This window comes from Taurulus bubalis, assembly GCF_910589615.1.
Source record: "Taurulus bubalis genome assembly, chromosome: 6".
NCBI lineage: Eukaryota > Metazoa > Chordata > Actinopteri > Perciformes > Cottidae > Taurulus > Taurulus bubalis.
The window spans coordinates 14019281-14043513 of NC_136594.1; the positions used below are offsets into that span (position 1 = coordinate 14019281).

General features: G+C 40.5%; 1 protein-coding gene across 1 annotated transcript in view; it reads right to left on the reverse strand.

The window, feature by feature from the left end:
• The window catches only part of rptor (regulatory associated protein of MTOR, complex 1), a 138821-nt gene that overhangs the window by 63997 nt on the left and 50591 nt on the right, over window positions 1-24233 (reverse strand). The window contains exons 6-9 of the mRNA XM_079219794.1: window positions 23948-24094; window positions 17603-17778; window positions 7612-7671; window positions 1124-1224 (exon numbers count right to left, since the gene is read on the reverse strand). Coding sequence (XP_079075920.1) covers window positions 1124-1224; window positions 7612-7671; window positions 17603-17778; window positions 23948-24094 — 484 coding nt within the window. The remainder of the gene's footprint in view (window positions 1-1123; window positions 1225-7611; window positions 7672-17602; window positions 17779-23947; window positions 24095-24233) is intronic.

Here is a 24233-nt window from a genome sequence, read left to right on the forward strand (position 1 = left end):
GTCAAAAAGGAAGCGGGCGTGAGTATTTGAAACTGCACAAGCCGAGTCTGTGGGTAATGGTTAGTCGCATGTGTTGTCACCAAGCAGAGTTTTACTTTAGTGTGTCTGTGTGTGCTTACTTGCTCTTACGGACTCCAAATCACAGTAAAAATGAAAAACCCTGTTACTGTGCTAGACACTCTAAACACAATTAATCTCCATTTGAGGAGCCAACCTGCACTACTGGCTTATTATATCAACACCGTTGCCATTTTCAACCACCAGGGATCGTCTCAAAGTTTTAGTATTGCTGATGCTTCACTACTGTTTTTATAAGGTGTCCTAATTTGGGCTCCCTGTAAGCTGAAACACAGCAATCATTTTTTTGTTTAGTTATCATTGGCTAGACATGTTGAAATAAAGACTTTTTAAAACAGTTTCAAAACTTTGGTGTGTCTTTCTTAACTATAACCTGTATAAAACATGGTCTCTGATGTCACCCAAAGGTCTTAAAGGAGCATAAGTGGTCAACCCATAATCGCAGCGGGGGGACCAATGATTTGTCAATCAGGGCCAGGGTCGGATTAATACAGTTGTCAAGCATTGTCAGCTGTGCATTGGAACAGAGGAGTAATAATGGAGACATTGACTCGGCTATCAAGGCTGTTGTAACTGATTAAAAGCACCAGTAGAGTGTAATGAGTTGACAGCTGTCTGATAGCAAGCTCAAAGAGGGGGGGGCTATTTGTGTCTACATCTATCGATCAGTGGGACCATTTCTAGACCTGATCCATTCCCCCTTCATATGTGCCCGTTATGGACTAATTCAACACAAAACTTTTCACAAAATCCACAATACCTGTGGTAGGCAACCTGAGGCATGCTCGCCAATAGCTTAACCAGTTGACCACGAGCAGTAAGTAAGAACGAGTGCACTCTCATCTGCATGCCAAATGACCTCTGTAAAAGCCATTGACAGTTGAGCAGTGTGTTATTTGGGGTAGTTCAATTGATATTTCCCACCATTGGCATAAATTGGCATACATTGGCAAAAATAAGTTGTAGTACACTGTAATTTGTCAGATTGGTAACTGTTTAAAATAAAATCATGATATTTGATTAAACAAGTTATGTAAAGCCTCACCTCTAGGCAGCACGTTCCAGGCAATTGTGTCAGTGATGGCTGTGAAGATCCAGTTGAGCTCTCCGAGGGGAGTGCGTCTGTCGTTGAGCCTGCCGGGGATCCTGCACCACACACACAACAAAACACAGATGGCAGTGTGTCAGCCGCACTCACTATATGTCCCAAAGTTGACTCAGAGCACAAAGTGGCAACTGCCCAGTAGTATCACCACAACACATCTGATGAAATTTACATTTACATTTAGAGGCACTTAGGCTCTTGAGTGCAATAAGTGCAAGTTTGAATATTCACGTGTGCTGATACACACTGTAGGCTGTAGGGCAAGAGCTGAGACACAGAGCAACATCAGGCACTAGTAGAGAACAAATGTAGCATTTTGTAAGTACAGAGATAAACTGATCTCAAAAGTAGCAGCTAAATAGAACAATACTCACTGCAACTAGTTTAAGTGTAAAGGTACCGAGGTATTGTGTGATCTAGGTTTGTCCCAGAAAAATGCTAAACAACAGTGGAAAATCTTTGGTTTTCAGTCCAAGAAAGAGGTCCTAGATTGCATTGTGAATACAGGCTCATCAATGGCCAATATAAAGTATTGGCTACACATCATATTTCAATAAAGTTACCATTAGACAACATATATGATCCCGAGACAATAAACTTGTGAGATAACAGATCTCTATTAAAATAATAGATGCCTGGTATGATTGGGTTGAAAACTTGGTTGCATTCATTGCACAACATTTACATTCTTCAGGATTTTCTTCCAATTTTCTCCCCATCCCGGAAATGTCTTCACGCGCTGTCACTGCCAAACATGTTTTCCCCACTGTGGTTTGAATATCATTAGCTGGTGCACTGGAGCACTGCCAGGAACATGTCTGTTTTAAGATAGAAGCATTCAATATAGTTGTATGCATTATCTAACTGACACTATGCTACTATATAATAATACATAACTTTCTTAATCAATTAGAAAATACATTTACAGCGTGTAATCAGCACCAAAGTCTGGCAGCTGGCTCTTAAAGTTGATCAGCAGCCCAATAAATGAATTATAACTACACACAGAGTCTGACCTTTTTCTGCCCTAAACCTCCCATTTCCACCTCTAAGTGACAAATAATAGCAAGCTGTGAAACTCCTGGCAGGTACAAGCCTACTGTATAACCATGAGGGTGAGCACTTTGAGTGCTTGCCAAAAGTGTTTGGCAAGTCAGCACGAAGGATGAACACTCAGCAGTTCATATCCTCGCTCCAGTGTAATATATTTGAGGAGGCAAAGGGACAGTGAATGGGTCAAATACTGGTGATGGATGAATTGTTTAACAGGCTGGAAAAGGAGTCAATCCATCAAAATACCTGTAAAGATGATTGTTTTACCCATTTTAGTTGTGTTATTTTATTCTGTTTTAATAATAGTTCAGGTGATATATATAATTTATATTTAAGTCAGTGTAACAAAGTCCTCTATACAAGGGTTAAACTGTTGCTTTCGTCTGGAGCAAAGAGCCAGATGTCTACCCCCCCGATGGTTGCTGCTTTATAGCAAACTCTTCTCTCTCTGACATCTCTGTGGAGAGGGGGCATCAAGTATTTCCTTTCAGGATCAATAAAGGATATCCTCGGCATTGTTAATGCCGAGATGCCATCACAGTTATATGATTCCTTCAATAATGGAGTCTATTGGAGTCCCCCGGTGAGCAAGCACAGCTGGGCTCCACACAATGTCAGACTCTCAGGGGACGGCCCTGCCCACCACGGGGATGGGGACTCACTGTGAAAGACTCAGGAGAAGGCTATGAACAGGGATCAGCCCCCCGCACTTGTGTTGGCCCAGATGAAAAAGAAGGGATGAGCGTGTGAAAAAGAGAGACTGTGTGCGATCGAATGAGAGGGAAACAGTGAGAGCTGCAGTTTGAGAGAGATCGAGTGTATTGTAAGCCGGTAAAATCCACATGCTCTCTGCGTCGTGACTCTCTTATCTAAAAGCTTTTTATTGATTGGATATGAGCAGAATGTGTGTTGGATGTATGTGGGAAGCGGAGACAGATGGATGCACAGATGGAGGACAGACAGAGGAATAATCAAATTAATAAACAAATCAACAGCACACGACGACTCAATAGTGACATTATGTTGATAACATTTTGCAACAAATGTTTGTAATGTTTCCAGAGAGGCAAGTGTTCGATACGTGCTTTCCAACTGTGTTTGACGTTTAAAAGGTGTGACCTCGTTGCCAATAAAAAATGATCAGTGAGTGCACATTTGTGCGTGAGCAAAAGGATAATGATCCATTTGCTCACGCACAAATGTGCAATTTCGACACAGACAATTATGACAAAAGAAAAGATACTTTGGCTACTATTTGAGACCAATCCGTTTTTTAGTTAAATAACTAATTAGTTAGTCTAGTCTACCTTCATCATTGATTCTTCAACTGGTTTGTGCAAGTCAGAATCGATGAACCTGACCATGGCACTTCCACTAGGTTTTTTAATGCAACGATTTAAAATGTGCATAAAACCATGTGGATGCCAGCCTGTGATTTCACGAGACAAACCACAGCGCATTTCACAGTGCTGTGTATTGATAGATCCAAGGTGCTGTCCGTGGTGCTCTAGTAGCAGATGGATTTGTTGCTGTCAAAAATAAACAAATTGCCGAGATGCCAGAGCTGATATACAAGCTGGTTAAAAGAGGTCTGGACACTGTTGTAAATAACTGTTTTTGATGGTCTATGTATTCCAGGAGAGTATTTTTGTGGTGCACCTTTAAGGTGCAAGATACACTGCTAATACTAGTCGATGAATAGGTTATATTTTTCAACTTCTGGAATTATTCATGATTACGCGAGTTAATGTTTTTACATCTTGTTTTAACTTTAATATTTTTAAAAGGTTCAGCAATGAGGTTGCAGAGCACATATCTGGAGCTTCTCCTGTGTGCCAAGTATGTAGGAGAACGACAGGGGCAAAAACGTGAATGGCCCAATTAAGAGTCAGTATTTGGTTTGTTTGTTCTGACCTACAGTAGAAACATGGCTTGGAGGGATTTGAAAGCAGCGTCAGAGTGACTTTAGTTTTTGCCTCATAATGTCCCTGTTTATCTGACAAATGTCCAATATTCAATCTGTTTTAAATTTGCCCTGTTGAGAGTGATTATTCTTCGTCGGTTCAAAACTAAGAGTATTTTTTTTTCATTCTATAGCCATTTAATTGACTTTTATGAAAACGCAAAAATGATTGGAGAAGCTTTAATAAAAAATGTATTCGACAGTTTCATTGTTGAAACGGTTGTTTTTGTGATTTTTCCTTAAAAAAAATGTTTGACTTGGCTTCATAGAGAAGAGATGTGAGATGGAAAATGTGTTTGGTTCCATTTCAATTTCATACGCTCGGAGACCATCCATTATTTATCTCTGCGGGACATCAGCCGAGTCAACATTTAGCCCTCTAGACAACATGCAATGAACCAAAACCGCAACTTAAGCATCATGGACTCCACCAACCCCCACAGATGAAAAACAAAAAGCTTATCCTTCAGTCATGTTCAAGGCTGCTGAGACATCAAGGGCAAGAAGTAAAGTCTTACTCACTCAGCACTTAATTGGGACATTTTAGTGAATGAAATATTCTAGTCAGATACAATGCTGCATTCATTTCACGTCAGACTCAATGTGATTAACAGTTTCTCACTTGTAAATATGGTTGTCAACATTCACGTCCACATAACGACAGAGTTTTCTGAAAGGTCTAAATTAGTGCCTTTTAGTTCCTAGAGAGGAAATAAAAAAAGCTATCAACACTTGCTGTATCCTCACCAAAACAGGACTTATTCCATACTGATTTCTGATAATCATGTACTGCTGCTGCACATACTGATATATTAATGTAAATATGTACTACCATTCCCATGTGTTTATGGTTCTGTTTATAAAATAAATGGAGGTTATATGGGAGTGAAATGCATAAACTCTGGGGTTTATATTGTATTATGAGCAGAAAATCTGATTTATTATCAGAAAAGAGTGCTGTTGAATCTGCATGGATTCACATTAAGATACATGGTGGTGGTTTGTATTTTATTGAGAAATATTTTGACAGAGTCTAAATCTACTTTACTTTCCTATTTCTGTTTGTACTTCAATTCAAGGTCATCTGTTGAATGAATTTGACATTGTATTAGTTTTTCAATACTGTTTGGAATTGGCAACATCTCAAGTTTCGGTGGAGCATACAGACTTATACAGAACAGGTCAGCAAATGTTTTGCAGCTCAACTCTTTCTCTTAACCGTACAGGCTTCTTATAAATATACAACCCTGCTATGTCTGAAGCAGTCCGCTAACACGAAGAGCAGTGCACAGGCGTTTTATAAAACACAGCAGAACAGCAGTCACTAGATAGTCGCTAGATATTGTAGCTAGCTAGCTATACAAACGATAACCCTAACCCTTAAATCTGAAACCAGATCGCTTCCGATTCCAAAATCTTGTCCATTAATTACAAATTCTACATGTGAAGGCAGAATCTGTTTATAGAAATTCTGTACCCACTAAATTCCTCAGGTCCTCTGATAGTTGTCTCATATTTGTTCCTTGGGTCCGGTCTAAGACCCACAGTGAAGCCACTTTTAGCCACTCTGGCCTCAGCCTATCGCGTATCTCTCTATATCTCTATCAGAGATTGTGGATATATGTAACAGAAAACTTAACTCACATTTTAGGCCTGGCTTTGATTTAGTTCATAGTTGTATTATATATACTGTATTTTACTAATTAAAAAAGGTCTTTATTCATTTGAATGTTTTATTTAATAAATGTTTATACTATTTCACTTGTTATGATCAGAACTTGATAGTTAATTTAAAGTATGATTTGAATTCAGATCAGTTTGTTTGTCCTTGTAAGAAACCATTTTGAATTAATTGCCACACCGACTCCAAACCCTTGTTAAACAATCACGTCTACGATATTTTCATTCAGTATTACTCATGCCTAAAGGAGGAATGAGATGAGTATTCTTTCTCCAACGCTGTCTCTGCCATAAACTAGTGTGATGTTTGTCGATGCTAAAATTCCCCTAACAGAAAACGGTTCATAAATAACTTTTTCCCATACGAAGGAATGTGTATCCCCTGGACAGAAGTGGTGTTTGACAGAAGAGGAAAAGGAATAGAGAGAATGGAGTGAAAAGAAAATCAAAGGAAGTGTCAACTGTTAAGGATAATAATTAAAAAAAGGTTAGAACAATGACAAATAAGATGTAGTAAGAAATTAATTCATGAATAATTCCTCATGAGAAAAAAGAACAGGAAACAGGAAATTGTAAAATTATGAATCTGGACCAAAAATAAACTGGTCGCATATTTTGCAATAAAAGGTGGTATTCAAACAATGGACAAGGCTCGTACAACATAATCGTGTCTAGAATGAACCAATGGCAATCGGTCCCTAAAAAATGTACAGCTAAAAACACATTGATGGGGGAAATTGTTATGCAAAGATGACTTGCATAATAATTGATCAATAATGTACAAAGTGTTAAGCTTACATTAAAAGTAAACAACCACAAATCAAAACCAGAGCAGTGCTGAGAATTTACAGCACTAGATTCAAAGTAGAGCACATAAAACACAAGTTTGGACAGGAAAGTAAAAGTGCACCACTGTTAGTCCGAATAACCACACTCATACACACTCATACACTGAAAACACACTGAAAACAGTTCTTGGGGACACACAGGACAGGGAAGAACAGAGAAGCACGTCCTGCCTCTGCACAAACCCTCTGCCAAAAACAAATTAAATTCTAGTGGAAGATACACTGTCATGTGTGTGTACATGCACTAACACACTGTGTCTGGCTGTCTGTGGCAAACTGAAATCATAGTTTGAGCATGTGACGAAAAACAATTCACTTTTAAACAAATGTCATTAAGAGACTGCTGAGACGCTTCAGGTTAGCACCTGAGGGGGCTTTCAAAAAAGATATGAAAGAGATATGACAGTCTGCTTTTCTGTTACTCACTACTTCTTAAACCTCCTCAACCAACTTAGTTTATAGGTGTTAGTCTACATAGCACTTAAGGCTGAGAAAAAAAGGACCTTTGATGGTTCTGTGAAACTACTGAAACTTTGGATATGAAATCCATATTAAGCACTAATATCACTCAGTGAGAGTGTGTGCCTAAGAGCAAAAGATGTTCCACGCTCAGCCGCTTGGCACCTGGATGGTTTATAGAAGAAATGTGGAGCTTTAAATCTGGCAAAATACTGCTGCTTTGGCTGTGAAGGGGAAACAAAGGCAGAGAATTGCACCTGCAGGATTGAACACAACAGAGAGGAGAGACAGGAAGATTGACAGACACGAGGAAAACAGGATAATCATCTCTCTAGACTGCACCTTCCTGAGAGAGGGACAGAAAGAGCCAAAGACTTGCAACAGCGTTTTTTGCTTATTTAGGATGGCGGTGGAGAGCCACTTACTTCTCGATGAGGTCTAACGTCACCCCTGGCACCAACTTGGCACTCTTCTGCATACAAAACCTGGGGGAGAAAAACAGACAAAGAAAATCTGCTGATAAGAGTTGGACAGAAAACAAGAGGGGCTCAGTATAGCAATAAAAAACATTTGGCCTCTATGGTACAGATTTCACAACCTAAGAGAGACAATCAACAAATAAAACACTCAAATGAAAAATGAGAGCTTTAAAGATTACAACCACTGAGCACTTTGATAAGTGTATTTTGGCTGACTTACAATCAAAGGGGAGGGGGGCAGGCACCAGGAAACAGTCGTATTTCTAAAATGTCTGGCATGGGGGTTATTGTTTACTGTGCATGGATAGCTCTGACAGGTCGGGCCAGCTGTAAGTCACAGCAGGTTTGCTGCTTAGAGCCCTGACAGCTCGGTGCAGGAGCCCGGAGGAGCGCAGGCGTGCATCTGTGAGTGTGCATGTACGTTGGAGCGCTGGAGATTACAATGTTAACAAAGACTATGTTACTTTAACTCACTAGTTAGTTGTTCTTCCTCCAAGGGGGGGTGGAGGGGGGTATGACGTAAATAACCTTTACTGAATGATTTCAATAAATTAGTCGAAATTAGACAACTCGCATAAAACTACTCTTTTCTGTTGACACTTGTCCCAAAGCTTTCACATTCAGCCCGTTATATATAAAGTACCATTAGGTTTTGGAGTATAAGTGATTTGCATTTTCTCCACCAGCAATTGAAGCCACCATCATGCCGAGAGAATAGTTTACATTAAAAAAGGATTGAAGTCATGCATGGACTATTCCACCCGAACAGTGACGTAATCTACGGCCCTCACATTCAAAGGTTGTTCCTGTTGCTGGAAGATAATGAGATCCCACATGACACCAGCGTGAATTGCTGTCTCTTATAAGAACAGCATGTGCATGGCACTCTAGGAACAACGAGTAGGCCAGATGTAACCAGAACAACTTGTTCTAAAGTCTTAATCATCAGAAACTTTTTGAATGAGAGCCAAAATATGCAAAATCTGCATTGATGTGTGCCAGCACTTTGCGGGAACAAAGATATTTCCTTGTTTCTCAAATATAAAACAATCCTAGATGGTTTACTTTTGGATTTCATTTGAACAACAGATGAAATATTTTTTTAATCTGTGCTTGCCGTAATAGGGATGCGGAGAATTCCCTAACATATACAGAGATGACTAACTAAAAATGGAGTAGAAACAGTCCAAAGTGAACAGAGCACAGACCAAGCAGGAGGTTGCATCAGTGAGAGCGTGTTTCCACCCAGCCGCTGTCCAAGGAGATGTAAAGCCCCTCAGGGGTTGAAGATAGGAGAAGAGAACGATAAGAAAGGGAAGAGAGGAGTGTTTGGTCCCATCCAATCTATGAACTCATCGGCTATCTGGGCCAAGTCTTCCTCTTCCGTGTGCCGGTCTTTGTTCACAGTCTGATGAGCAACTTGAGATGCGAGAATGGAGATTTGAGAGATGAGTTCTAAACCGGGTTGTTTGACAAGTAGCCATTTTACTCAATAAACTGTTTACTTTATAGCTAATACAAAATGTAATTGTCATCAGATGATAGCCAGGTTGCCCTTTCGCTCTCCATGTGACTGTTTAACCGAATTAAATCAAGGCCTGCTCAAACATGATTGGTAAATACAACTCGGGCTACAAAACAGGAACCAGCAGTCGTCCAAAACCAAAGCCTCTTCCTGTTACCTGCATATTTTGCATTCATATGCAGATATCAGTTCATAGAGATTAAGTCATATAAGTATCTATAGTCATATTGATCCACAAAATATATTTGTGCACTCAGATGATCAAAAACATACTGTACATTATAATGACGTAGTCTAATGATGCTAATGATGTATGTATTGGGTATCAATCTATGCAGCAAGAAGCTACATTGAATTGCTGTCAATCAGACAGGGATGCAGATGTGTGCAAATTTCAATTGATAGACCTCATTACATTCCTACAGGATATAAATACTGCGGCTGAATGGTTTGAATCAGAGGTGAGGTCAGTGGAGGGAACGTTGATGGAGGCAGTGTGCAGAATCTTTTCAGATCTGTCCTGGTCTCACCTAAAACCCACTGGGCTTTGTCAAACATCTGCTGAATGCACTTCAGCCTGATGAGGCTTTCATTATAGCATGTGCTAATTAGAGATGCATTTATACCATCCAAAGGAAAAATATGTCACTTCAGGAGTACTGTACAACTCAAAGTAGGACACTGTCAAACATAAACAGCGCATCTCAGAAATGAATCAAGCTTGGAAAATAATTCTAAAAAGCTCCAATCTGCATTGGGTATCAATCTATGATATGCAACTAGTTATAGGGACAGCCAGCTTTGTATCAATCCTGTGCTATTTCCATTTAAATTACTCTGTATATAACTCCATAAATGGTCGCATCATATCGTAAAATGTGACATAGCAGCGTTTGCATCTTTATGCGTTTCAGGAATAAAGCATGGAATTTCCCTTTGGCCAAGAAGACAGTTGGTAAGGAGGCAGTGACATCCAGCGTTAATGAGCCCCAAAAACCTGATGTTTCTTGCATAAACAACAGAATACCAAATTATAACAGCGCAGTCTGGTGTTTGTAGAGGTGTGTGGTTACTTTGTAGCAGCCTGATCTAATGAAGGTAAACATGGTGGACGGCCGTGCGTAATGACACTGCACTCTGGTGCGTCACTTCTTAAATTAGTAGCTGCAGATGTATCAACATGCCTCTCCTGCTGCCATCAGATGCCTGAAATGTAGGTGAGGCTTGTTATACAGTATAAAGCAGATGTGGACAACAGATACTGTATTAATAGTTCATATATAAATACATGCAGACTGTTTAAGGTTTACTAGCATTTCTGCTTTAACCACAATAAACAGTCATTTTGAATGCAAATTTAAATGTATATAATGCTGGAGAATGTGAAATCCATTTGTTGTTATTGAAAGTATTTTGATTGCTCATGTTGATAACGTGATTTGTGCCTAAAACGAGGTGGTTCTGAGAAGTCTGTTCTCACAATAAAGCCCATTTTCAATTAAAATACCAACAACTCTCTCTTTGTGTTCCCTTATTTGAATGAATCTCCCAGCTGTTGTGACTCTAAAAGACACCTGTGCTGAGCAATAAAAAAAATAAAAAAAACACAGACAGGCAAAGCAAATTTCAACGTCTGCAAAATAACAAACAGCACTGGTCGTTACAGCCCCACGAAAATAGGACCCTTAGTCAAATAAATGTAGATAATGCCAGTGTGTTGTAAAACGGGTTTTACAGGACTGTCCTAAAGGGCTGAATTGCAAAATTATCCACAAATCTGCCTGGTAGTAATGGTTTCCTAGTAAATTGTTTCCTTCTCAATAATTGTATTATTCTCACTAGTATAATTAAATAAAAGTCAAGGGAACATCAAAGTAATGTGTCATCCTGTGGAGACCATGATTTGTATAACATACGAAAATATAGTAATCTTTTCGTATACGACTCGGGGAAAAAAATACCTTCAAAGTCTTTCCAATTAAAATGTGGAATAATTCATTGTGTTCTTGTCTTATAGTAAAAGAGCAAGTGGGATTGAAGCCAAAACAAAGCTGATAAAAGATATACGGTCAATGGATGGTTGAGGTGAGACATAATCAACACTTTCAGAGTGGATCATCTCACCTTTTCCGGTTTTGACAATAATAAGGTTTTTTTGACTTGCACTTCTCACGCAACACATACATTCTCATTTCACACTATGCCTGTGTCTGCACCAGCTCTGTACATCGAGGAGTTGCAGTTTTTTTCATGGGCAAACTGCAACCTACACTGCCACCTCGGCAGATTTGCTACAATGTACTGCTAGTTTCTCTTCTGCTCCAATCGTTATCGGCCGATACTGCTTCCAGAGATCGGTGATTGGTCCCAAAAATGTTGATCGGAGCACCCTTAGATAACTCGTAGTTTTTTTAATGAGAAATGTGTCAAATGACTGGATGATATATTGACAGAACTACAGGACGGCTGGAGTTCAGAGATGAAGAGGAAATTGAGGGATTATTACAGCAAGCTTGCCAAACTTTAATTGGATCGGAGAGTAAGAGAGTGTGTGGGTGCAGGGAGGAGAAGGTAAAGTGCCATGTAAATATATTAAACTTTGATGAGGAAAATTAAGTGGATCTTGTGCGAAGAAACTATACTGCTGCCAGGGTGGGTGGAGGAGGAGGAGCGGGGGGAGCAGAGTGTTTCCTCTGGTCCCTGCGGAGCGAGCTGTCTTCCACAGCTCATTACTCCTTCAATCAGCCTTCCTGTCCCAAGTCACCGTCTCCATCAGTCATGTACCGGAGGGACTGCTGGGTGATCTCAAAGTGAATCTGCTCCGTCACTGACCCACGATAATCATGACACATATCACACTCAGTATGTTCTATGAAATCATCTAAAATATGAATATGACACTATGGAGGTTTTGCTCCTCTTTTCTTTTGTGTCAGTTGGCTCCTGTTGATGCAGTTCAACTGCTTTTTACCACATTTCTCATTGTTACATAAGGTCACAATAAGCTGCTCATTAAGCGACAGCAGGCTGCTAAGCTCCGGTTCAACTGCTCTTCTTTCAAAGCAATATTTACAATGATAATACATTATGATGGATGTGCTCTGCTTGATCATGAATAAGATAAATTAGAGGGTCCTGTCCGATCAGCATAGAAACATGCTTCATTACCACCATCACTTTGAATTCACATCAAAGTGCACTGCTAGGTGTATACTGGACACAATATGGTAATTAAAAGATATTCCCTTGACATACAGGGGCGTTGACTTTGCCTCCAGCACAATTCAGTAAAGAAATATCCAGCCTAAATAATTCACATTCTCTCTTTCAATTGAAGATAGAGACAACGTCATCTATAGAGAAAATCCAGGATTTTCTCTATAGATGACGTTGTCTCTATCCTGGATCCGACAGTGAGTCATGTAACAACTGTTGAGTTTATGCCTGCCGCTGTGATTTTACCGGTTTAGGGGCAGAGTTTCTAAACCAGCCATTTATCCGGGGTCGGGTCGCGGTGGCAGCAGGTTCAGCAGACCGACCCAGGCTTCCCTCTCACCCGCAACACTTTCCAGCTCATTCTGGGGGATCTCGAGGCATTCCAAGGCCAGCCGGGAGATATAATCCCCCCAGCGTGGCCTGGGTCTTCCCCGGGGTCTCCTACCAGTTGGACGTGCATGGAAAACCTCTAATGGGAGGCGTCTAGGAGGCATCCTGGTTAGATGCCCGAACCACCTCAGCTGACTCCTTTCGACACAAAGGAGCAGCGGCTCAACTCCAAGCTCCGTCCTGATGTCCGAGCTCCTCACCCTATCGCTAAGGCCAAGCCCGAACACCCTACAGAGGAAGCTCATTTCGGCCGCTTGTATCCGAGACCTCGTTCTTTCGGTCACGACCCAGAGTTCGTGACCATGGGTGAGGGTTGGAACAAGGGTTGGCCTTCCGGCTCAGCTCAGTTTCTAAACTCAATGACATTCAATTGAAGCTCATTTGGATAAACAGCAATCAGCAGGTGCCATCTACCAAAATGACATTATTATTAGGTACAGTATATTTAGGTAGATGGTGTATGTGTGTAGAGACTTATTTAATGAGTGAGTCCATCAGTTGCTGGATTTAATTGATATAGACAGACAGAGGTGACACATTAAAGGAAGAAACCTGAATAAATATAATAAATCCACTTAATATCCCACTTGACCATCCCAGTCTCCAGATCTCCACCCAGTTTAAAATCTATGGAAGATTTCTGAGCAACATGACTGCGCTCTCACCCACAATCATCAAAACACCATATGAGGGAATTTTTTTTTTTGAAAATATGGTTTTCATTCTTCCAACAGAGTTCAGAGAATCTATGTGAAAGAGCACTGGAGATTCTTTGGAGGATTGTGGTGCTTCAAACCATTGTTGGTTTTTCTTTTGTACGTTATTTATCTGTTTTTAACTCGGTAGAAAAAGATGAACCACGAGTCACTCGTGCGTCACGTTTTTTCTATTCATTTCTATGGAGCATCATGGATGACTCACAATTTCACATTCTGTGACATCACGTGGACAAAAATGGACTGCTTGTAAAACACAAAACAACCCATAACTGAGTAACTTTTGATTTGAGTGGATTTTGACCACTGCACTATATTTCATGGCAAGCCATACAATAGTTTATGATATTTCAATCTGGGAAAAAAATAAGTAGTGGACAGAACAACTGCACCATCGGACAAACTGACCCTGCTGACTCCAGATGGCCTCTTTTAGCATGGCTAAAGTACTTATCCTGCACTTTTCTTTCTACCTCCATAGTTGCTTTTCCTTCCTTCCCCTGCAAACCCCTGGTGTCTCTATTTTCAGATTCTCACCTCCTCCATACCTCCCCATCCATCGCAGCGGCGGGGAAATCCCTTGAAGATGGCGCTCCATCAGTAATGATTTTCTGCTCAGCTGAGCAATGAAAGTTACACATGCACTCACTCTGCCTTGCTCTACCCAGCTCTCTCACCCTCTGTGTAAACCCCATCACCCATCCTTCAATGCATCTCATTAAAGTTTTAAAGCCAAGGTAAGCCAGCACATCAGTGAATCCCTCCACCCGCCCACTCAAACCCAGCCAAACTCCACCCCATCCCTTCCTCATTTTCTCACTGCACCTCACTCTCAGGCTGTGTAAAATTAAGGAAAAGACAGCTTGGCATGTCTTTATTTAGAAAATAATATAATAATAAGCGTACAGGAGAAATGGCAACAAATTATGGGAAGATCAGGAAGGATCAGAGGGAGCTGCAGCATCTTTGGAGACTTGTGAAGAGTTTTGGGTCTCAGGGAAAGCTGGAGGGCAGATTGATGTAGAAGCAGGCCACAGCTGGTGTGTTTAATCAAATTATGTTTCTCTACCAAACCTGGCAGAACACAAATGTATATTAAAGGAAATAACTAATTAATAATAATAATTAATTAAATTGTGAAAGTGTAACAAGGCTTAGAGCATTATGATCGAATTATATAATGACCATTCCCATGCTCATGATACATTGTGACACAGATTTGGTGCTAAATCTAACAACTTTTACCACACGAGAATAGATCAAATATGATCAAAGACTCCTCCAAAAGGCCCAATTAAGACCCAAAGATCTTGAGGAACACAATGAAAAAAGTCATGCTGTGATTTATAAAAACAAAAACTTTTAATATTTGAAGATTTATGCAAGAAATGCATTTTTTGCCAACAGCATGGCGAGCACTTCAGCTTTTGAAACCGCTCAGAAAAACCCTCACTGTCAATATACCCAATGATATCATTTATCCGCTGAATGAAGCATGTACAAATAATGTGGGCATGTCTGTAAAGTAGAGACTCGTGGGTGCCCATAAACCCCATTTTCTATTCAGATATCTTGACGGGAGAGGTCAAGGGACCCCTATGAATAAGGCCATGCCAAAATGTAGCTTTTACATTTTTTACTTCAAAGCATAATTTAGCCTCCTTGGTAAGCGAGCATAATATCAATACCTCCACTAGCTCTAAAACTGTGCCTGCTACAGTCTCTGAAATACAGTAAAGTCGGCCTGGGCGTGAAGTGTAGGAGGTTAAAGGCTGAATTATTTAATGAATTAATAAGTAATAACATTAAATATTCTCCTTAGAAGCGTTAGTGTTCAAGTAACATTTATGCTAAAGAAGCGTATCAAACTCAACTATGTAAGGAAAATGCATATATAATGCTTATACACAGTAATACATGACTAAATTTCCTCTGATTCATGAACTCCAGCCTGTTGAATTCATTAATACTGAAGCTTGACGTTTCCCCACAACATCCCTTTTTTGAAGGCAGAGGGTATTAAGGAATAGCTCAGTCAATATTACCCAGCAGGCTTTTAGTAACTTGTTCCCTGAAATGGAATGTTGGGAAGGGATATCAATATTAATGGCATAATACTGAGACCTCATTATGCGGAAGGTCATGCTGGGGTGTAAATTTAGAGCGGAGGAAGATAAACGAAACTCTTCAACATTTCTGGCAGAGAAAGAACATTCAGCTAGCTGTAGGACACCTCCTGAAGACAAGTTGCCATTATCACTTACAGATTAAAAAAAAGAAGTAGTTATCCTCTTTCAAATTTGTAGATGAAAGTTTCTTAAATCCTCCCTGTGACTTTTAGTGTTTGCATAGTGAATTAGGTCATTCAAATACAAAAAAACTGTGCGGGTAAGTAATGATTTATGGCACCATAGACAATACGACTTGCACAAATATCTGCACAGGTAGTGTAGTCTGTGGAAGCTAAGCGCGGCTGGTAACTAATAAGAATAATTAAAGACTAAGAATATGACCCGGTATTGGAAGCCAACTTTTGGAACTTCGATACTTGTTGCTTCTGCCAAATTGCCCTACATACAGGATGTAAAGTTACAGCATGTGTATGTCGACAATTAAAGACATAACTATGTGTGTGTGTGTGTTTTTTGTGTTGACAGGGGATCGGAGGTGATGCAATCACCTTTGCCTTGGTATGCAAGCCCCACACGCTCAGCGCACAGCTGACGGTCTGATGCAACCCGTGTGCTCCCGCCGTGGTTTAGCTCCAAGCTCCATCCGTACAGTCCTCTGAATGATGCATCATGCTGCTTTTACGTCAGGCCACTGTATCAGCCAAGTCTGAACACATTTCTTCTGAATATCTTTCACCGATTTTTTATTGAAGCGTCCTCTGCAGGGATCATCATCCTTGCATAGCTGTGGATGATGTCGGTTTACATTTTTCATCATAGCTGAATACTGAGCAGGGTCGGATTTCAGAGGAAGGTTTGGTCTGTGCTGAGGCGGACTCCAATGCTTTGAGGCTTCGATTACTGTAATGGTGGTAATTAAAGTCCAAAAGGTATTGAAATGCATCATTTTTAGTTTTTTTAATTATAGGCTATGCATTACCCCAACATCTCAAATAACCTATGAAATAGATAAATAAGGAACATCAACTTGTAATTAATTAATGTTGATGCATATAATGTATCAATATTCATTATTATGAGTTATACTAAGACGGATGGCGATACGTTAGCTTTTAAGCCAGTGGGTGCCGGTCAGATTGTATCCATATTCGGCTGCTGAAGCTCAGCCGCCCTCACCAAAAACTCTGCCAGTATTTAGCCTAGCTTAGAAAGTAAAAAAGGCGCACGTGTACTACGTCTGTTGCGTTCAGGGGCAGCGGTAAGAAACGGACAGCCCTTTGTTATTGTGATCCCTTGTGGTTGAGATTTGAGTTTTAAAATGTCCGATTATTGAGTCATCATCGTTCAAGAGAGAAGCAAGATGCATCTAAGAGTAGTTTCCCCACACTACTCTCCCTCTCTTTTCCTGTGTTTGTGGAAACACAAACCGCTTATCCAAGTTCGGGGTGCTGGGGCAAGGTACCCCCAGGTTGCCAGTTGATCGCAGGGCACATGTAGGGACAGACAACAAATTCACACCAACAGAAGGAACAGGAATTGAACCCGGGCCCCTCTTGCTGTGAGGTGACAGTGCTAGCAACTACACCACCATGCAGCTTCAGCGCATTACGTGTACAGGAATTAATACAGTCCACAGTCGGACTGTACCTTTTGTTGAAACTGAACCCATCATGATCAGAAAAGTTATTCAAATCCTTCCAGAGTAGAAACTTTCTATAACATTTTCTTACCCATAACAAAGTCTCTCCTCCCGCTGTTTAAAGGCTGTTTGGATTCATTATTGGAAAACATTGCTTAAGCGGTAACAGTTCGGTGACAAAAAACTCAGCTACCCCTTACTTCAGCATAAATATAAGACATAACCTAAATCTACCATCTGGAATGTTTCAGACTTTTAATGCTTAGTAAGAAACAGTTTGGCAGAGAGAAGGGAAATAAAAGTGTGAGAGAAACATTACCATCTGAGGGCGATCTTGATGGGCGTGGTGAGGCAGGAGGTGAAGAGATCAGCTGGGAGGTCAGGGTTCATGGGCAGCAGCTCGCTGGCCTCGCAGGCAGCCAGCTGGATGCAGTTCTTCATGGAGGGCGGCAGTGGCATCTGAGCGAGCGGGTGGCTGGAATTAATGGCTGCGACCTGACAGACAAAACATATTAGTGTTCGGTCACATTCATTGGGCGCTGCAACAACCATCTGATCCAGATATGTAAACTAAAATGTGTCTGTGTAAAATAATAAGATTTAAAATATCTAGAGACTGCAGCAACCACAGAAAGTGATCTCATTATGAATCTGAGTTTCAGACCAAAAAACTGCAGACCCAAAACTGCTCTGATGTTATATGAGACAGAAATTGAAATTAGCATCGTCACAAATGAAAGTCTTGGTATTGTGGCAGTACCAGAAAGAGGATGATAGAAACAGACAGGATGATAAACTTGAGCTGAAGACCAGATAAGACATGGAATAAAAGGTCAGGGACAGATTAAAGAGCAGCAGCTTCAAGACTGATCTAAAAGATATGTAGTGAAGCAAGTTGGACAAAACACAAAGCCGAAGGAGACCTCTTTGGTACCGTCATCCTTAAAGTAAAAACAAGTTTGAAAACTAATCTGAAGTAAAAGTGTGAGTTTATGCAATTAGCACCCTGGTACCACCTACACAAACCTGCCTGTTTTGCAAGCATTGAATCATCGCACCCCAGAAAACTTTCCTCCAAAGGCTAATCTGCTATTCATTTAGTCCCTTGTCAGCTTTCGACAACAGACTTTACTGAGACCAGAAATGCATTCATCTTTGTATTTATATAAGGTATATTTATATAAGGTATATATATATATATATATATATATATATATATATATATATATATATATATATATATATATATATATATTTCTGTTTATGATGTCCATCATAGAGATGTTATTTAATCTTCATATGCTACTGTATTGTGTGAACCACCCCCCTTTTATATCTGGTGCAGAACAAAAGAGGAAAATGTGGATAAAGAAGATACAAATCAGTGCGTTTTGCAGGTTTGCCATTTGGAGAATGTAACGATAATGTGATAGTTCATCGATCCCAGTGAGGGAAGTTTCCTCTTGCTTGCGCCCTAAGCAGGCGGTCTTTAGTGGTAAACAATTCTCTTGCCCATTCTAAATACAGAATTAGATGTTATCCGTGGTACGGCTTAGTCAATACTTGCAGATATGAAAATGGAAAAATTGAGGAGGCTTGCATATGATGTGAAACTTTAATTACATTTGGAGCCCTTGACTATTTATGTGCTCATTTTGCTGTTGTACTGTTGATTTGTTTGCGGGAGTTCAACACCGCTTCTGCTATTTGCTGAGAAAACTTTAATAATCTGTGTTCATTTTGCAGCTCTGCCCAATTTTAGTACGAAATTATGGAAGAAGATTATCATATCATTATTGTTATCATTTCCTCTTTCATCGCAAAACACAAACTCTCTCTCATTCCTAGAAATGTTGCATCAAGTTGTTCATCCATTTTTAATCAAGTTATTTTTTCATTGACAGCAGCAACATGTGTTTTTCAGAGTGATGACATTAAAGGAATCCAATAAGAATTCAGTACTCCGTTAAAACCAGTAATATAAAGTATATTACTCTTCTATACTGGACTACAGCTACAACATTCAGTTAGTCTACAAAGGCTAGCTCCCCAAAAGTGCTGCCCTGTCAACAATGGCTAATATAAAGCCGATTAATTCAGATCCTTTCTTTAATATACTCTACTGTGTTTTGTCTTTGCTCTGTCCATCTTGACACTGGACAACTTTGGGCTGTACTATATTTTATTTTATTGCTTCACCTTCTGTCTTTTAACTTTTTCTTTATTATTTGATCTGGAAAATGTGCAAGCGGTTCCAAGGTTAAATCAGTTTTCAAGACTCAATCCTATCATTGATGCTCCCTCCAACAGTTGCAATGTGCAAAATTTGATTTGTTCTGAAACTTGGGTTGTCCCCTAACCGGAAAGTTGGCAGTTTGATCCCCTTCTCCTCCGGTCCACAGTGTCTTTGATTGAGACACTGAAACTCAAGTTGCTCCATGGGTGCTTAACAGCACCCCACTGCTCCTAATACTTAGGATGGGTTAAATGCAGAGGTCAAATGTCATCTATGTACCAGTATGTACATGACCATTGTGATGAAGTTTTTCTTTTAATAGGCTGTGTTCATATACTGAACACCTTGCCTAGCTCGTTGTAAATATAAACATCCGTAAACTGCAAACTGTTAGAGAAAGACATGTAGACACCCTGAAAAGATGAGTACTGCACGGAAAATTCTGTTTCAAGTGCTAAAACTCTGCAAACACTTTAGAAGGACAGAGTGTAAGAAATTTTAAAAACTGTCTGACACAGATTGTCAGAGTACTCTAAAAGCCCTATCAATCTATGTACACTGTCAAAAAAAACACATGCAATCGTACATGATGTGCATGTTTAAGAATATACACAAACAAGCACATGAGCACTACTTTCATATAAAGTACACCCACCAAACAACATAAACACAACCACAGCAGTGACCCACCAGAGCTCCCGAATAGAAACTACTCTATCGGCCTCCCAGCTTGCAGCTCAGCATCTGACGCAAGTTGGAGTAAACCCACACTACCCGAGGCAAGCGCTGAGGGGACATCCTTGTCTTTCTGCATCCAGAGGGTGAGTCTGATTGAGTCAATTTGAGGATGAGACAAGAAAACAAATAGAACAAGCGATCTAGCAGGCTGCCCGGATCAAAACAGGAAACGGAACAAGAAAATGTGCTATTTGTACTGCAGTTCTTGAAAATTCACTTGGGGGAAAAAAGCACACAAAAAAGTAAAGGAGGGATCGATCAGTATCTTTTTCATAAAACTGCCGTGACCTGATTCAAATGTTCAATAAGGTTTCCAGTTTCAAGCTAATCAAACTGCAAAAAACATGTTTGTGTTGAGGCCCTGTAGATGTATGTCATGCCTCCCTACTCCTGTATATATACTGCACAGCCATCCCACTCTCTGCTAGTCCAATAACTCATTAGCTGACTCTATAATAAGTGGTTGAAAAAAGGCAGCAGCAGCTGAAGCTTAGATCTCAGTGTGAGAGGTTATGTATTTACAGAAACGCTTCTATAAGAAGCTCTGCACACACATGAATAAATCATGATATTAAAAATACAGAAGAATAGTCTTAATTAATGGGGAGGGTTTGGGGGATCGCGATAACGTGTGTAACTGTACATGTCTTTTTTTTTCTATCAACATGCATATTTCATTGCTCTTTGAAATGCTTGCAGGCATGGATGGAGATGGATCTGTGCCAATCTTCTTGTAACATAATTCTCACTAACTCTCTCTCACTTTGTCATAAGGACAGCGTTGACTCACGCGCAGAGGCAGACATCACAAACAAAGCAGCGTGCGTTTCGAAATCCTATCGTTGTGTCAACCCAAGAAGAACATTGTTTCCTGAAAGAAACTATGAATCAAGTGTGTAACGGCACGCCGCAGTAATCCGAACGGTAAATACAACGACAACATTGCCAGCAGAAGCTGATTAATGCCAAGCATCCACTGTAATTATCACATTAGCATACCATCACTTGCAAATTACAACGAAAATCACCATGACAGCATTCTTTTCTCCCTTTTCCACTGGGAATACCAGGGTTTGATTTAAATGCTGAGAAATCCTTTCTTTTTAAAAAGTGACACTAATTAATGAGTATCATCTTTCAGGGGGGGATTTCAGATGGAAAAACAATCACATGCAGTCATGCACGTGCACTGACAGATACCAATACGCAACTCTATTCGAGCAATACATTCTACAGCGTTAGCATCAATTATTCATTGATATGATAGAAGTAGCTGGTGGAGGCTTGATGTGATATCCCAGAAATGCCGGCCACACAAACATCTAAGCCGTAAAATACAAACAAACAGACCACACACACACACACACACACAGTCCAGCGTGTCCTAGCTGGGAGGGACAGGAGAGTTCCCATCTGCAGCCCATAACTATACACGTTTTCTCACACACTCACACTCACACACACACACACACACACACACACACACACACACACACACACCTGCAGCTAATGCAGTGAGCATGTTTGCTGAGTGCACGCAGGAAGTGATTAGATATTTAAAAGGAAGCAGGTGGCCCTATAATAGAGCACTCAGAGCAGAGCAGAGCCCCCCCCCCCCCCCCCCCCCCCCCCCCCCCCCCCACACACACACACACACACTGAATGGACTGCAAAAGGAGGTTGATATGGTGCTGAGGAGAAGTGATAAAACACCTCCTCCTCCTCTCATACCATCCCTTCAGCCATCTTCTACATGTTCTGGTCTTCAGCTGCATCTCCAAATAATAATAGTCCCTGGTGAGATCAGGCCTGTCCTGCTATGTGAATCGTGTTCACCCTGCAAGTGTATCTATTTAAAGGTTGCTGACAAAGTGTTCGTGTGTGTCGTGTCGCGACAGATAGGTGCAGGAGTGTGTTGGCAAGGTGGGGGATTCCCTGCTTGGATCATATCCTGCATGATTAAAAAGTCTGTGGAATGTATCACCTCTCTTTATCTTCCATTACGTGCCCCCATTATACATTTCCTGTGTGAGGTGGGGAGAAGTGCAAGCACTGAGGTGGAAAAGGGACATTTCTAATGGATGTTATGCAACTTCCCCCTGCATTTGTCTAGAGGACTTTCTCTGTTTACATCACGAACACACACTAAAGCTAAACCCTGACGTTCCAACCTTTAAAGTGACTTCGAGGAACTATTTACTGCTTTTGAAACCTTCCCATTTTAATACTGATGCCTATGACATAAGTAAACGAGACCATTAGCTGTAAACAAATGAGAGAGATTCTCAAGTATACGGTTTTGCCACTTCTCTCAATTTCAGTGACAGGTGAGCTGTCATTGTTGCTTTTAGGTAAAAAAAAATATTTACCCAAGTTCGTGATTAAAAGTATGATAGTATACAATTTCCAAAAAGAACCGTGTGTCTTTGATGCAAAGAACTGGAAACAACAAGATAAACCCCATCAGAAAGAAAGAAAAGAATAAATTATTGTTTTTAAATGTGTACCATGGAAAAAGAAAAATATAGAATAAGAAATGAAGAAACTAAAAATATACGTGTAAAGGAACAATTATTATTTAGCTAAATAAGAGCAGGGATTTCAGCCCCAACATGACCTCTGGAAACTGCTCACAGAAGGAGCAGCACATGCTGAGGATGGAGACACTTGGGACGAACTCTGTCGAATACTGCGGCAACTCAGCAGTTTAGCGGCTGCCTTCACATTAACAGGTATAACAGCTCTCCATCTCCCCCTCCACCTCTCTCCCTCTCTGTCTCCCCCTCCCTTCCTCACCCTTGCTCTCTCTCCCGTTCTCTCCTTCGCTCATTTTACAGCCTGGCTGAAACTTCACCATGAATAATTGAGATGAATGACAGCGCCATCTCATTAGGGATTCACATAACATTTCATAGCTGGGAGGGAGAAAGAGAAAGAAAACAAAATAAAAAGATGAAGTGGTGAAGGGACTGAGGTGTGTATCCGTGTGTGAGGGTGTGTATACTCCTGAGACTAAACCAAAACTCAATGATTTAGAGCCAGCTGCCCATTTGATTGGCTGAATCGCAGCACTGACGACATCCTGGATTTTTCGGAGAGGATTCAAGTGGAAAATAATGATTGGTCACTCACTGACATCACTTAGGTATCCTTTATAAATATAGTATATATATATATATATATATATATATATATATATAACAGAGTGTGTATGAGAGAGTGTGTGTGTGTGTGTGTTTGTGTGTGTGTGAGAGCGAGCGAGCGAGAGAGAGAGAGTGAGTGTGTGTATGTATGAGAGAGAGAGAGTGTTTGTGTGTGTGTGAGAGAGAGAGAGGGGGGGAGAGAGAGAGACAGAAATATATATATATATATATATATATATATATATATATATATATATATATATAACAGAGTGTGTATGAGAGAGTGTGTGTGTGAGAGAGAGAGAGAGAGAGAGAGAGAGAGAGAGAGAGAGAGAGAGAGAGAGAGAGAGAGAGAGAGAGAGAGCGTGTGCGTGCAAATCACAAATCCTCCGCTTTCCCATGAATAACTCATAAATAGCAGCGGTTCGTTTCACCCCGTTTGTTTGACTCAACGAACATAAAAGTATTTTTTTTTTCCTATTACAAACCGACTGCAATTTCATGGCTGCCGTGTTGTGCCGTGTGTGTTGGCAGTGCAGCTGCCTACCTCCAGTTCCTGCTCTCGCTGCAGGGCGAACTGTTTAAACGACTTGACAATGATTCCTGCGTTGGAGCAGTCATAGACAAAAATGGACGGGCTCCCCATCCATGTCTGCAGGTCGTAGATGGACAGCGGGATGTACTGGGTGTAGTTCTGGAAGAGAAAAGGAGATGAGATGTTATTGCTGAATACTTACATTTATAGATTTGTGTTTAATTATTAACCAGTCATCTGTTTGATGAAGAGCGTGACCAGAAGAGAGGGGGAGAGAAACAGTTGAAAAGAGGAAAAT